This window comes from Bombina bombina, chromosome 1, assembly GCF_027579735.1.
Source record: "Bombina bombina isolate aBomBom1 chromosome 1, aBomBom1.pri, whole genome shotgun sequence".
Taxonomy (NCBI): domain Eukaryota; kingdom Metazoa; phylum Chordata; class Amphibia; order Anura; family Bombinatoridae; genus Bombina; species Bombina bombina.
This window is the reverse complement of record NC_069499.1, coordinates 736355585-736370824: the sequence shown is the minus strand read 5'-3', so window position 1 is coordinate 736370824 and position 15240 is coordinate 736355585. Positions and strand designations below refer to the sequence as shown.

The window sequence follows — 15240 nt, the reverse complement described above, 5'->3', positions numbered from 1 at the left end:
AATACACATGTAGGCACACACACACACACATACATATATATATATATATATTATACACACACTTTTGAGCTCTTCCCATTCAAATGTCTTAAACCTTAAAACATACAATATCATTTTCAATGTGTCAATGCATTTTGAAAGGAAATACTTAAAATTCCTATGTTATTTCTCTCTATTTATACAATATAAATATATATATATATTTATCTTCATATATATATATATATAGGTATAGATCTATTTTACAAAAAAAACAAATTATGCTTACCTGATCATTTTCTTTTCTTCTGATGGAAAGAGTACACAGCTGCATTCATTACTTTTGGGAATTCAGAACCTGGCCACCGGGAGGAGGCAAAGACAGCTCAGCCAAAGGCTTAAATACTCCTCCCACTTCCCTCACCCCCCAGTCATTCTGCCGAGGAACAAGGAACAGTAAAAGAAATATCAGGGTGAAAGGTACCAAAAGAATAAATAGTGACGCCCCACATAAAAAATACGGGTGGGGAGCTGTGAAATCTTTCCATCAGAAGAAAAGTTATCAGGTAAGCATAATTTAAGTTTTTCTTCTTAAATGGAAAAAGTCCACAGCTGCATTTATTACTTTTGGAAAAACAATACCCAAGCCACAGAGGACAATGAATGCCAAGACGGGAGGGAACAATAGGCGGCCCATTCTGAGGGCACCAAGCCTGACCCACTACTCAACAAAAACCCCGCTTCATCCGAAGCAGAGAAAACTTTGAAAAGGAAAAGCCCCAAGGACACTGACCCACAGATAGTCAAGAAGCCTAGTTAGAGACTGCAAAATCAGACTCAACTGAGGCAACAGTCCTCCAGGAGACACCGTCGCCTAACAGTCGGTCCCTCACCACTCACCCCTCACTAAGAAGGGAACACCAGCCTAAACTCCCAAAGGGAAAGGCAAGGAAGAACCAAAGGGCAACCAAAAGGTCACCCCAAAACTCATAGAAGAGAACCCCCAAAAGTGAGCCCAGCTCACAAAGACCCACATGGGTCCTAACAAACAAAGGGAGGCTACGCAACATCAACATCATGCAAAGCACAGAAAGAGTCCTCACATCGTCAGAACGCAGAAAACTGAAGTATTCTGACACAAAAAAAGTATAACAGACCCAGATAAAAAACCCTGAGTCAAGAAAACGCAGCCATCATCAGGATGACACAGAAGAATACTTGCTGAGAAGTAAAAAGCGGCCCGCAAGAGAATATATTGCCCAAAAAAAACTCCCAGACAGAGAGCACACTCAAGGCAATCTAAGCCACCAGACCTACACATAGGTATCCCAAAAGGGGAAGCACATAACCTCAACGAGGCCCACTGCACCCCCAAGAATAAGAGGTTACAATTAGAACTGGAAGGTGGATTGGAACCCTGGACCTTCTGCTTGCAAGCTCAGGGAGATAGCCACTATGCCAACCTAGAACCTGAAAATGACCACCCATCTCAGAACCTACTCCCAGCCGGGCCAGCCCAAGCATCGGCAGGTCCAAAACAGGGGAACAGAAGAACCCAACACCAGCTCAAAAATGAGCGGAAAATGGTCACAGCTATCCCAACAGAGTATGGGTGCAACCAAACTCCTTAGGAACAGACGACAAGGCAGTAGACCAAAAGGAATCTAGCAAAGGCCCAACATAGACTCGCCACGGAGCCAGCAAGACTCCAGAAGGAACATAACCCAGAGACAATACCTCTCTCTGAAGGTTAACTCTCAGTTCCAACCTCCTGAATCCAGGAGAAGCCCTAAAAAAGGTACCACACTTCCATAAGAAGGAGAATAAGCCCCCACCCTAAGAAAAGTAATGGGGCCAGAAAAGCAGAGCACCTGCCCACAAGACACAAAGCCACTTGGAAGGAATCTCCCTAAAAATTAGCTTGCTAACACACATCCAATGTGCAATAGTTGCAGCAGAATCACTGCAAACCCATTCGCCTGCAGAGCAGTAAATCCAGAAGGTTACTCCAGCAAGCTGACCAAGAGAAACCGACCATAAAGTCGTAAGCCCAATGAGCATCGGCACTCAGAAAACCTGGCCAACCATGACCAGAGGTCAATTAGTCAGAGTAAAGGTCATAGTCCAAGTTCCCTGGAACTGGGGGACCCCCAACCAGCCCTAGAGCCTAAAAGTCCGGTAACAACCTGCAACGGGATCCACAAGGGAAAACGCTGGGAGAAACTTAGGCAACCAGAAGCACCAGGGTGAAGATAGGTCCGATAACAAACAATAACCGAGAACTGAACACCCCGTCTGATATAAAAAAAAGACCCACAGGGAGATATCAATGCAATATCCAAATCAACCAGGAAAATGAGATAACTCACAAGTCCCGAACCAAGGAAGAGACCACCCCTTGCCGAAGTCCAACGCTCCACAGGAGCTAAGGCGTTAAGTCGTACAACAACCTAGAGCCCATAGACGCTCAAACAACCACAGGACCACAAGCAAGGGGATACCTCAAGGCCAAAAACACTCGAGCAAAAGCTGCTCTCCACATCACCTCCATACCCTCAGAGGATCACAGAGAGAAAAGGATGCGGAGCATCCCCAGCTCCGGGGAAGAACCCTAAGCAGAGCCCAAGGAGACCATGCCCAGAGTGTCAAAAAGGGAACAACCTTCTCACGGAGGGAAAACCAGGTCCCTAAAAGGAGACCTAACCCACTGAGAGAAAATGGAGAGACCAAAAAGGTCTCATGAAACAGGTTGATATTACACAGTCAAAATGCAAATAGCAGCAACTGGTTACAGTTTGCAAACTTTCCGCAGCTAGGCAGCTAGCTACCTATCAGGCTACTAGCTGCTGAAGGACTAAGTCCCAAAAAAGTCCCAATTCCAGAACCTCAGAAGGCCAAACCACCCAAATCGGCGGCAAGAGGGTGCTAAGCCCTCTAACCCTCCACAGCATGGGAGAGGAAAATTCTAGGTCCAGATAATATCAGACACAAGAGAGAGTGACGCAGTGGAACTCCACTGAACCAGTCAACCAGATTGAGGGCTAATAAGGACTGAAACAATCCTTCCTGCCTCACGGACCCACAGGTCCTCTAGAATGCTTAGCTAAACTTGTCGAAACAAAAACACAAATGATAATATGAGCACTCGGTGCTTTGACTGGACCAGCCAAGTAGAAACTGCGCCACGTTTCTGAACATCCACGAGACAAAAAAATCCAACAGTACCAGCCTGCTGCCAGACAAACAAAGGACCAACATGTCCATTAACAAACTTCCGCAGAAGCAACAGTGAGTATTGATCCCAGAGGTTCCCGAAGGAAACATATAGACAAATAAAAGACATCCTCATCGGATAAAAGAAAATATATGGCAACCCAAAGGTTAATGCCCAAGAAGAAACAGGCCTACCCGCAGGACCATCCAAATGGAACCCTGATCTTCCAACAAAACTGGGAAGGATCTCAATAACAGACAATCATGAGATTACTTCATCCCCTCATGTCTAATGAGGTAAGCCATTCGAAGTAGAAGATTGTGGATTCCCGTATCTGTTAAGGATAGGGTTGTCTAATAACTGATAAACATGTCTGAGTAATAAGCAAAGGCGCGCTATTCTGAAACAAAAGGCTAAACACTCAGGGACAGCTACACCCGCAGGGAACTGTACAGGCCCTCCCAAGGCCAGGAGACCCGGGACAATAGGGCACGAGCTCAATCGCAAATAAATGTCTGGACTCTGCAGACGAATAATCGTCAAAAATATGTGGAAGCGAAAATGTGCTGCAACCTCCAGGGGGAGCAAGCCGCCCTGCAAGGAGGGATAAACATAATCTGGGTTATCCGCATGTGTAGTCAGAGGGAGCAGTAGGGAAATCGCCTCTCGGAGGACAGGACCCCCAGAGGCGGATGGCTCAGCGGTCCCTTGATTCCCCGAGCCGGGGGAGCAAGGCACTCTAATACGGCATACCGAACATAACTGATTGACATGTGTCAACGAGCCAAACCAGATTCTTCACAGGTTGAAGAATCTGAATCTGAAATTTGAACAGTCTCAGCATCAAAATCCTCCATAACTGGATAGAGAATATGTGAATATGGACTATAAGAAAAACAAAAACTAAACGGCACCTGACACCGACAATGGCTGGGGCACTCACCACCTCCTATGAACCAGATCCCTGCGGACCAGAATTTCTCCGTCGCCATACGGTCAGGAATGCAGAAATGTAAGACCAGAATGTAATCACTCCCAGTCACAAGGTGAACCGCACAGTCCAAAAAAGCGCGCCCAACCATAAGGTTGCGTCACTTCCAAAGGCCTTTATGTTCCAAGCCATGAGCCCAGTTAACACTACACATAAGCAAATTGAATCACATAACAAACATGATTAAAAAACCCTGTTCAATAATCCCCCTCAGGAGATATTAACCCTTGATTTCTAGATACAAAAGGAGTCCCAATGAGACCTAGTAAATCCCGCAAGGCAGACACCTCACTGGAAACATTTGTATGACAGTACATTCATGAAGAAGTAAAATGAAACGATCTTACCAGAATCTATGCCGTGGAAACAGGAACACGGCCCTTCAAGTGTGACGAATAGCAGCAGCGCCTCCGCCATGGACTTGAGAGAATAAAGCAGGCAGCAAAGCGAAGTTCGACAACGCTGATTGCTTGTGGAGCTGTTAAAATAAGTCAGGATGGTTTCGCAGAAAGACTCTTCCAGCATCCCCGGACTCTAACTTTCATCCAAGCCCTCACTGAGAGACTGACAGGATTACTTAAAACTCCCGTCCCATGTTGAAGAGTACTACCCTCCATAAGAGACAAAAAACTATTTTTTTAATTCCCAAAAGTAATGAATGCAGATGAAAATTATATATATATATATATATATATATATATATATATAGAGAGAGAGAGAGAGAGAGAGAGAGAGAGAGAGAGAGAGAGAGCCCTGCAGAAAGACAGCACTCACTGGAAATGTAATAAAACTTAGCTTTTATTGTAGAAATTCAAAAGGTAAAAATGGGACCTTTTACCTTTTGATATCTACAATAAAAGCTAAGTTTTATTACAATTCCAGTGAGTGCTGTATTTCTGCAGGACTGTGTTTTTTCTGACATAGCACCCTGGTGGATGTTTCTCAGTGTTTGAGGATTGGTGTGCAGGCCCTTACACGCTACATTATATATTTTATGTGAAGAACATAGGACAACATGGTCGTGATATCCAAAGTCCTAAAGTTGTCGAACCTCGGTCTTTCAATAACAAGCTAACTTTTTACTTTCAACTTGTAATACAGACACTAATGCGGTGACCATAGTTTTTTTTTTTATTTGAGTGCCGTTACCGTGTAAGCGGGGGGAAAAATATGGCCCATATTATATATACTTTTATCTTATTTAATACTTCATTCCATGTAGAAGCACCTTCTTTCTAATGTTTTGCTATCAAAATTCCAGTAGCTGTACAAGTTATTTTATGTTTAAAGGGCCAGTAAACCTACAAAATAATGTTATATTAAGCTGCACATAGTGCATAATTATATAACATTAGCTTAGCACCAACTTTATAAATCAAAGGATTGCAGAGATATTTTATTCCAAAATTAAATTTTCCTGTACTTCGCTCCTGGCTCTACTGAGCAGGTCTTTTTTTTTCATAAGTAGTTCGAGGGGCATGCTGTCTAGTCACAGCGCGCCCGATTGCGCCATTAAACTTAATGTAGCTTGCTCCCGCTACCAGACCAGAGCGGGAGCGAGCTACATTAAGTTTAATGGGGTGATCGGGCGCTCTGCGAGTAGAAAAACTCAGAATATTTTCTGAGAAAATAACAAGGGTGACAGGGGACACCCTGTCTAGTATAATTTAATATTGGTATATGTATCGACTGGTCTCCCATTGCCCTTACATTGGCCGATGGAGGGGAGTAAATGCCTCTGATTCCCTTAAGAAATTGCCCTTTAATCCCAATCTTGTCCAAGACAGTATACATATACTCCCAATCAACTCTACCAAATGCCTTCTCTGCATCCAACGATAGGGGCAGAGAAGGCATTTTAGTCACGTGAGATAGTCAACAATTAGGATTATTAGTCTAATATCATCATACGCCTCCCTATGGTTAATGAAACCCACCTGATCTGGAATGATCAATGTGGGCAACACATGCTTCAAATGATTTGCTAGTTGTCACGGATACCAGACAGCTAAGGCTACCCCCAACCACCCCTACAACCTCACCCCTGTTGTTCTCAGTGGTTTTGGGCTCCTCAGAGCAACCACAATCTCTGGAAGCTTTTGTTTGCTTGTTTTGTGGAGAGCTGGTGTATGACTAGGAACACCCTCCTAGGCTGGCCGGGCTTCTGGAACTCCCAGTCGGCCGCCTCACAACGGACACCTGCCTAACTCCTCTCAGGCTGGCCGGGCTCCTGGAACTCCCGGTCGGCCACAGAACAGCAGGACACCCACTAACTTTACCCCTGGTTGCTCCAGCAGCCCTTTGCCCCAGAGCTCCGCTTTTTGGGGGATTGGTAGCAACTAAGGGAGGACAAGAGTTGTGGCAATTATCAGAAGGGAGCTCCTTTGGGAACTAGGGGTTTTGGACACCCCTAACCCCATAGCTTCAACGGACTGTAAATCCGGTCCCCAGTAACGAATCATGCTGATTTTTGGACTGTGGCACCTGGGGACCGAGAGCTTTAAAATGACACCTTGGAAGTGCCGCCGCTCCACCGGGATCACCCGAAACTGCCACCCCTAGGTATTGGGATTATGTGAGACTGTAGCTCCTATGGAGGTGCCGGGCTGTCTGGAGGGGCGGAAATGGTGGGAAAATTGTGGGATTGTCCTTTGTGTTATCAAGATGAGCTGTGTGTATAAAAGGAGTGCATGTTTTACAATAAAGTAAGTTCCTGTTTGACATGAATGCTAGTCTGTCTAGTTATTTGGGTTTGCTCCAGCTAAAATCACTTTCCTGACCTACATAGCAGCCTGTTCCAGGCAGAGGAAGGACACGCTGGAAGATCTACCTAGTCTGGGTAGCTGGAGTCTGCCACAGGGTGGGACCCTGAGTACTGGTGCTGTCAGGCATCAGTGGTGGCTACAGGCTGTGGTCACTTGCCAGCTACATAGTTGCAGTCGGCAGGGAGGAAGCAGGACCCCTTTTGGCGGAGCTACCCAGTCGGGGTAGCCGGGGTATCCGTCACACTAGTATTTTAGTAAAAATGTTAAGGTCTTGATTGATTAGAGAAATTAGTTTATAATTCTTACATTGCATTTTATCCTTCCCTGGCCTAGGTATCACCACAACCTTAGTTTTGAGAAGTTCTGTAGGTACTTCCCAACTTTAAAGTATATGATTACAAAATTTCACTAAATGAGGGAAAACTTTATATTTATTAATTCAAGCAATAGATTACAGTTCCTTACAACTTTTCATTGATAACCATATGAAAGGAAATGCATTTCTAAATAGCACTGGGAATTGTTTATTTGTTTGTGGGGGGGGGGTTAAAATCAAGCTGTACATACAATATGCAAAGAAACAACTTTATATTTATGTAAGAAAGCATTTTCCTGATATAAAAAAATGCACTCATGAATGCAGAGTACAATGTAACCAAATCAATTTACTGTGATAAAAAATAGATTTTCATACACAAAAAGAGAGAAGCACTCAACCAGGAAACAAACAATAGCATAATAGTTTGTTCTATGGCTAGTTACCACTCCAGAAGCAGACTCTTTTTGCCCATAATGTGCCTTTCACAGAGAAGAACTTTCCTGTAGTATATCAATCTGATCCTGACTAAACAGTACAGTCCAGCACCGAAATACAGGGATTCCTGAACCACTCTAGGCACATTGGGCAACGGGTCCACGTTTGGTTTCCCGCCATCACCCTTATGGACACTTCGGGAGAGTTAAAAATACATTTTATCTTAGAATTAAAAACATTTTTTGCATTTTTTCTTTTATTTATCTTTTCAGGATCTGATCAGTTAGATTGTAGTAATATTATCCAGTAAATTTAAGCACAATATACACAAGTCTTTTCTTTTTTTCTGGGTTATTTGGTCTATATTTCACATATCTAGAACATAATGTATCTCTTACCTTGATGAAGTTGGCCAAACTCATGTTGACATTTCTAGATTCCTCCTGTATCTCTCCGTACCTTATGGTGACATGTGGAATTATTGAGAGAAGCAGCGAGTGTAACACATTTTGGTAAGAATCAGGGAATCTTTGAGGCCGAGGAACCTGAAATGAATGGATAATTATGTGAAATAATGCAAATGTTTTGTTTAGCCATGAGAAAAATTGTAGTGGTACTAAATCAGATTTATGTATCTCATAATAATAGGTATTGAAGGTAAATTATCAAAGACATTGAAAACTACAGGTAGGTAAGCTTATAGGTGCTCAGTCGTGTGCACATGTCTTTAGCACTCTATGGCAATGTAGCAGTGTTTTCAACTGTGTATAACAAGAAACATTGTTGTAACCACTGCGCCTTAGAGTGTTCATGCGCTTGAGCTCCTATGAGCATACCTAGGTTTACTCTTCAACAAAGGACACCAATAGAAGTAAATTGGATTTTTATTTTAAATTGCATGCTGTTTCTAACTTTTGGCTTTAGTCTCCCTTTGAATAAAAATATTAATGTACCTAGCTGTATGTTAGCACCTCCTTCCAAAATGGCTGAATTTTGGTACAGGTTCACCATATCATCATTTTAAGTAGTATTATTATAATTTATTTATACATCTCTGACATATTATGCAGCACTGTGATATTAGGTACAAAACTGCAAATTACATTTATTGAAAGAGATGGAAAAATACAATAAGCAAGGAGATGATCAATGCAAAAGATGGACCGACAAGCTTATAAAGATTTTATTTCCAGAAACTTTGTGTACTTTATAAGCAGGAACTGATGAAAAAACATATTTATTGGAAAAAGTTGTTGACAAAAGATCCTCTTGTTTATGTGGTTAGTAGCTGCTTTTTAAACAAGCCAAATACTCTATGTGAGTAAAACTACATTTTCTTTAGGTGCCCATCACAATATATACACGTGTTGTTGTTTTTTTACCATTTACCTTGATTTTGTTCTCTTCAATCAAGTACAATGCCATAGCTTTGGCCAAAGCCTCAAAGAAAAACCATGAATACTGTAGAAAAAAAATAATTATATATTCAAGTCATTCAAAATACTGACTCGTGTGTCTGTAATGTTTATGTATCGCAAGTTAATTTTGATGTGATAGTTTATTTACATGAATAAACATCCAGTTAAGTGAGTATATAATGCATCACAAATCAACACCTTGCTGCCCACAATGTTAGTTTATAGATAGGTCATATAAGTTATGACACGCATCTTTATATTAGTTATTCTAAACTAATTTACTGTATCGCTACACAACAAATGACATTTAGCACCAAACACAAGGCATCTGTTATCTACTGTGGTACTATATCCTTATTCTGTATCCTATTGTAGTAGGTAGAGGAACAATGAGTAATTCTAGATCCCAGTCTATGATGATGTATCAGGGCCATACTTGCACAGGTGCTTGGCTTGTAAAGTGACCAGCACCCCTGCTGCTGTATGTCACCAGGGCTTGGAGTCCTTGAAGATGGAGAAGAGAAGGCAGGTGGTGCTCACCCCATGTACTCCCTTTGTCTGCTGCTTACACCCATAACACTGACTGCTGCTGGTTTGGATAATTTGTGTACATTGTCCTTTTTTTGGACAATATTGAACCCTAAATGACTAAAAGATGTTTTGCTTTAGCAGCACTATACCATATTTTCATAATTTGTATTTAAAGGGACACTGAACCAAAAAAAAGTATTTTTGTGAAAGAGCATGCAATTTTAAGCAACTTTCTAATTTACTCCTATTATCAATTTTTCTTTGTTCTCTTGCTATCTTTACTTTACTTTCAAATAAAGATACCAAGAGAATGAAGACAATTTGATAATAGGAGTAAATTGGAAAGTTGCTTAAAATTGTACGCTCTATCTGAATCACGAAAGAAAAAAATTTGGGTTCAGTGTCCCTTTAACAGTTAAAAAAAAAAATTTTTGTGTTTCAGTTCTGCAAAGAGTTACTGTAATACAATGAACCAAGCAAACAGGATTTTCATGCCAGATACAGAAAACAGAAAAAAAACAACTTTACCACACACAGGTATATACATCCCACCAGGCATTTTCAGGTGAGCGACGATTTATTACTTCACAGAGATTCAACCACATGAACTTATCACTATCAGGATATTTTTCATTTCCCCTTTCCATCTTTTGTGAGCTTTTCCTGCACCACTGACTTGCAGAACTTCCTTTAATTCACTTAAGGTTCTGTATCCTACCAAACACAAAATAATATCTATCTATCTATCTATCTATCTATCTATCTATCTATCTATCTACACAATGCACTATAACATTTGTATAAATGCAAACACATATTTTTTTTTACCTTTAATAACTTGTTAATTGCTATAAAGTCTGCAGACTGCTTCAGTACGGTTATCATGGTTGTTGCCAGTATTTCATGCACAGGTTTGCTTTGAGCAGAGTCTGCCTTCTCTGTTTTAAAAACATACTAAGAAACAAAAAAAAAAAGCATTTTATGGCAGTTATGAACCATATAACCGCTCTCAGTTAAACATTTCTCACTTATCCAGTAAAACCTTAGGCATAATCCTGACATTTGAAATATTCTCCTAAAATACTGCCACAGTAATTTGCACTGAAAGACTATCCAACTTATTTCCTGCCCTTCCAGTGACAGAATTTTTTAAACATAAAAATTAAATCCAATAAAAATTGTATTCAAATGGACTCAAATATATTTTTATGGATTTCATTTAATGAAATGTCAGTATACTTTGTAATAGTAATTAAATTACTGTAGACAAAAAAGAGAAACATATCTCTAAAATAATTAATTAAAATGTGTTCACCGCTACATAGCAAGGTTATATCTGAATTAAAGATGTTTTTGTAAAATTGTTGAGGGCTGGATCACAAAAATGTTGTAAACATAGCAATTGATTTAACAACAATAATTGATTTAACAGTAAAAATGTTGCTAAGGTTACAACTAGCATGTAATCTAGCCCTGAGATTCTGTATGTTGAGGTATTGGGCCGGATTTAACAAGCAGCGGCTTGCCGGAAACTAAAGTTAAGAAGCAGTGGTCATAAGACCGCTGCTTCTTAACTTGTCCGCCACCTTTTAGGTGCAATTATCCCGATCTAATACAATCGGGTTGATTGACACCCACTCCTGTGCAGGGGGCGGCATTGCACAAGCATTTCACAAGAAAAGCTTGTGCAATATTAAATGCCGACAGCGTATACTGTTGGCATTTAACAATGTCGGATGGACATGATTCGCTTCAACTTTTTAAGCAACTTTCCAATGTACTCCTATTATCAATTTTTCTTCATTCTCTTGGTATCTTTATTTGAAAAAGCAAGAATGTAAGCATAGAAGCAGGCCCATTTTTGGTTCATCACCTGGGTAGCACTTCTGATTGTTGTCTAAAGGTAGCCACCAATCAGCAAGTGCTTCCCAGGTTCTGAACCAAAAATAGGCCAGCTCCTAAGCTTACATTTAAATAAAGATAGCAAGAGAATGAATACAAATTGATAATAGGAGTAAATTAGATAGTTGCTTAAAATTGCATGCTCTATCTGAATCATTAATGTTTAATTTTGACTAGACTATTCCTTTAAACCGGTCTGTCAGAAATAAAGCAGGATGATTTGGCTTCATTTATAACTTGGCAAAGGCCCATTTGTGAACTGAAAATAAAATGTATGCTTACCTGACAAATTAATTTCCTTCTTGGCAGTGAGGGTCCAAGAAACCTTCATAACCTATGGAAAAGACTTCACCTAGCCACCAGGAGTAGGTAAAGACACCCCAAACAGAACATTGAAATATCCCTCCCACTTCCCTACTTCCCCAGTAATTCAAGCTGAGAATAAGGAAAAGTAGAGAGATAAAAGGGGTACAGAGGTACCCAGACTGCCGCCACTACACAAAATTAGGACGGGTTTGTGGACCCTCACTGCCAAGAAGGAAATTAATTTATGAGGCAAGCATACATTTTATTTTCCTTCTAATGGCACTGAGGGTCTACGAAAACTATAATAACCTTTGGGAATCAATACCTAAGCTGAGGAGAACACGAATGTTAGGGAGGGGAGTAGAGAAGGCAGTCCCAGCAACAAGGTACCACCTCTAGAAAAAAAAACTACTTCCAACAGACACAAAACAAAAATCTATATAAGATAGAAACATGTAGCAGACCTAAGAATCTGTGCAACAGAGACTTAATTCGAGAAGGTAAAAGAAAAAGTAACTGCACAGGCAAAATCAGCCAAATTCAAGATAGAAGTTGCTGGACCATTCCTGAGAAGTTATGCAATCGAGATTCAAAGCCAGAAGAAAGAGAAACAACTGAGGTCTTCAATTCTAAAAAACGAGAAAAGGCAGAATAACGCTCCAACCAAATTCAAATTATGAATCAATCCTTCTTTAAAAGAAGAAGAAAAAACATAACACATTTGACGTAAAAAAAATTAGGCACTCTGAAAACAGAGAAAATATGGATAACATACCAAGTAAACAACCTGATATTAACAGGTGCAGAGGTTCCAAACACAGATAAGGCTCCATGGAGGTGAAAGAGGACTAATACTAGCAATAGCCTGAACAACACCAGAGTAGCTGGTAGAATTAGGAAGCCGACAGGAACTTTTCCAGATCATCTTGATATTACTGCAGGATACATGGAATCCTCACCCAAGGCCAGGAATTCCACACCTACAGACCTTAAGATAGCTACGATGAGGAACAGACTTGAGTCTGTGAAGGAAGAATAGGTTACCTTCTCGGAGAACCCCTCTGAGACAAAGACTATTATTATTATCGGTTATTTGTAGAGCGCCAACAGATTCTGCAGCGCTAACTAGCCAATCAACCTCCAGTAAACATCCTCAAAGTATCGAGGTTGAGAAAAAAAAGACCCTTCACTAGAAGGTCCGGCCCCAAAGGTAACTTAGCTCCGAAAACAGTCTGACCTAAAAGGTCACAATCTTACCATCCGAGAATCAAACCTATGGCTTTGGACAACATTGTCTAGAAAAGGTAAATCACTACTCATTCCAAAGCCTGTGAGGACCCTCATAAGCAAGATGCATCAAGACAAGTCTCTCTAGATAGAACTGAACTACCCCTCGAGGCAGCAGCATGAGGAGAAATAACAGGTCACTAGAGTAAAAAACCAAGGAACCACCAGAGCGACCTCTATCTCTGACTGAGTGTCTTTTGACCCAAATCTCAGAAATTGGCAAGGAAAATGGAAAACCAAGGCATCCTTGGACATCCCCACCTCTGGACTGACCGTAATAGGTGGGATCAGACTGATATACTAAAGGAAAGTTCTACTCTGTGAAAAGCATTACTGGGCTAAAAGAAGCTGCACCCAGGTGGTAAATCGCCATAGAACAGGCTAACAATGGTATTGAGCCGGTTGTTAGTTCCTGTGAGTGGGCTTCTCTCTTTGTGTTATTAGTTTCCCTATGGAAAAAAAAGGGGAAACCAGATGTGGACTCCTTGCTCAGTGTGCTTAGAGGAATATGGCTACACCTCACTGATGAGGCCCAATGAAGGCCAAAACAATCGTCTGGGGTTGCTGTGTTCCTTGTTCAGAGAGGAATTGCCTGGTTTTTTCGCACTGGACTGACCGTAATAGGCGGGATCAGACTGATATACTACAGGAAAGTTCTACTCTGTGAAAAGCATTACTAAGCTAAAAGAAGCTGCACCCAGGTGGTAAATCGCCATAGAACAGGCTAACAATGGTATTGAGACGGTTGTTTGTTCCTGTGACTGTGCTTCTCTCTTTGTGTATTTAGTCTCCCTATGGGAAAAAGGGGAAACCAGACGTAGACTCCTTGCTCAGTGTGCTTAGAGGAATATGGCTACACCTCACTGACGAGGCCCAATGAAGGCCAAAACGATCGTCTGGGGTTGCTGTGTTCTTGTTCAGAGAGGAATTGCCTGGTATTTCGGTGCTGGACTGACCATAATAGGTGGGATCAGACTGATATACTACAGGAAAGTTCTACTCTGTGAAAAGCATTACTGAGCTAAAAGAAGCTGCATCCAGGTGGTAAATCAACAATGGTATTGAGCTGGTTGTTCATTTCTGTGAGTGTGCTTCTCTCTTTGTGTATTTAGCCCACCTAAGAGTGGGGACACAATTTGCTCAGAATAACTAACATTCACCAACCGAAAAAAGAGCAGTAAAGCCTTCTCAAGGCTAAAAAGGCACCATAGAATGTATTTTCTTTAGCAGAACAAAGAATGGGTCTCTCCAAGGCTGCTCCCAATGGAACTAAAAACTCAGGTCTCCCAAGAGTTAACCCAAAGCCTACTACAGAGGCACCTGAAGACTGATCACATGAAAAAATAGTAGAAAATCTCATAGAGGAAAAAACTAAGAGCGGTTTAACAGCTGAGACACCAATGGATCTCAGAACTAAAAATTCTTAGTATCAGAAAAAGTGTGAGAAAACATGAGAATGCCATTACAAATATCATGATGTAAAAGTAAAGCCAAACCTCTATATACTCGAAAAGAGAGTAAGAAAAGGAGTTTCAGTGCTGATAATATAGATAAATATTATAATTTTTCCGATAAAGAATAAGATCAACCAAAACACTGATAGGGTTGCTATGTCACTAACCTTGAGTAACATAGAAAACCTGATTACTAACAGATAAGTGTAAATATATAGCAGACCAATATGGCTGCGTATAGAGAAAAAGAAAACCCTGGGAACGCCACTACAAAGTGCCGACATGGACATAAAAATGTCTTGCAGACCTCCCAGGAATACCTAGAATCCTTATTTCAATCAGAATTTCAACATTTGCAATGTTTAAGATCTCACCTTAAAAAATAGATTATTCAGGAATGAGGAAAAATTAATCCATACTCATTATTCGTTCATAACTGCAGTACGTCAGGTAAACAAAACTAATATATGTATATATATCCCATCACTAATAAAAGTACAATAAGCATCTGAAAATGCTAATAAGACAAATATAATTATTTTCTTCAGTAGAGAAGCCTCCTTCATTAAGGAAATCAATGAGATCGAATTGGTTGTCTGACTCTGGCAACACTAAAAAGGAGATACATTTTCTCATAGG

At 40.8% G+C, this 15240-nt stretch overlaps 1 protein-coding gene across 3 annotated transcripts in view; it reads right to left on the bottom strand.

The window, feature by feature from the left end:
- DOCK11 (dedicator of cytokinesis 11) overlaps positions 1-15240 on the bottom strand; it is a 923283-nt gene that overhangs the window by 577450 nt on the left and 330593 nt on the right. For all 3 annotated transcript variants that reach the window (XM_053699249.1, XM_053699251.1, XM_053699250.1), the window contains exons 26-28: positions 10481-10606; positions 9093-9164; positions 8102-8248 (exon numbers count right to left, since the gene is read on the bottom strand). In XM_053699249.1, coding sequence (XP_053555224.1) covers positions 8102-8248; positions 9093-9164; positions 10481-10606 — 345 coding nt within the window. The remainder of the gene's footprint in view (positions 1-8101; positions 8249-9092; positions 9165-10480; positions 10607-15240) is intronic.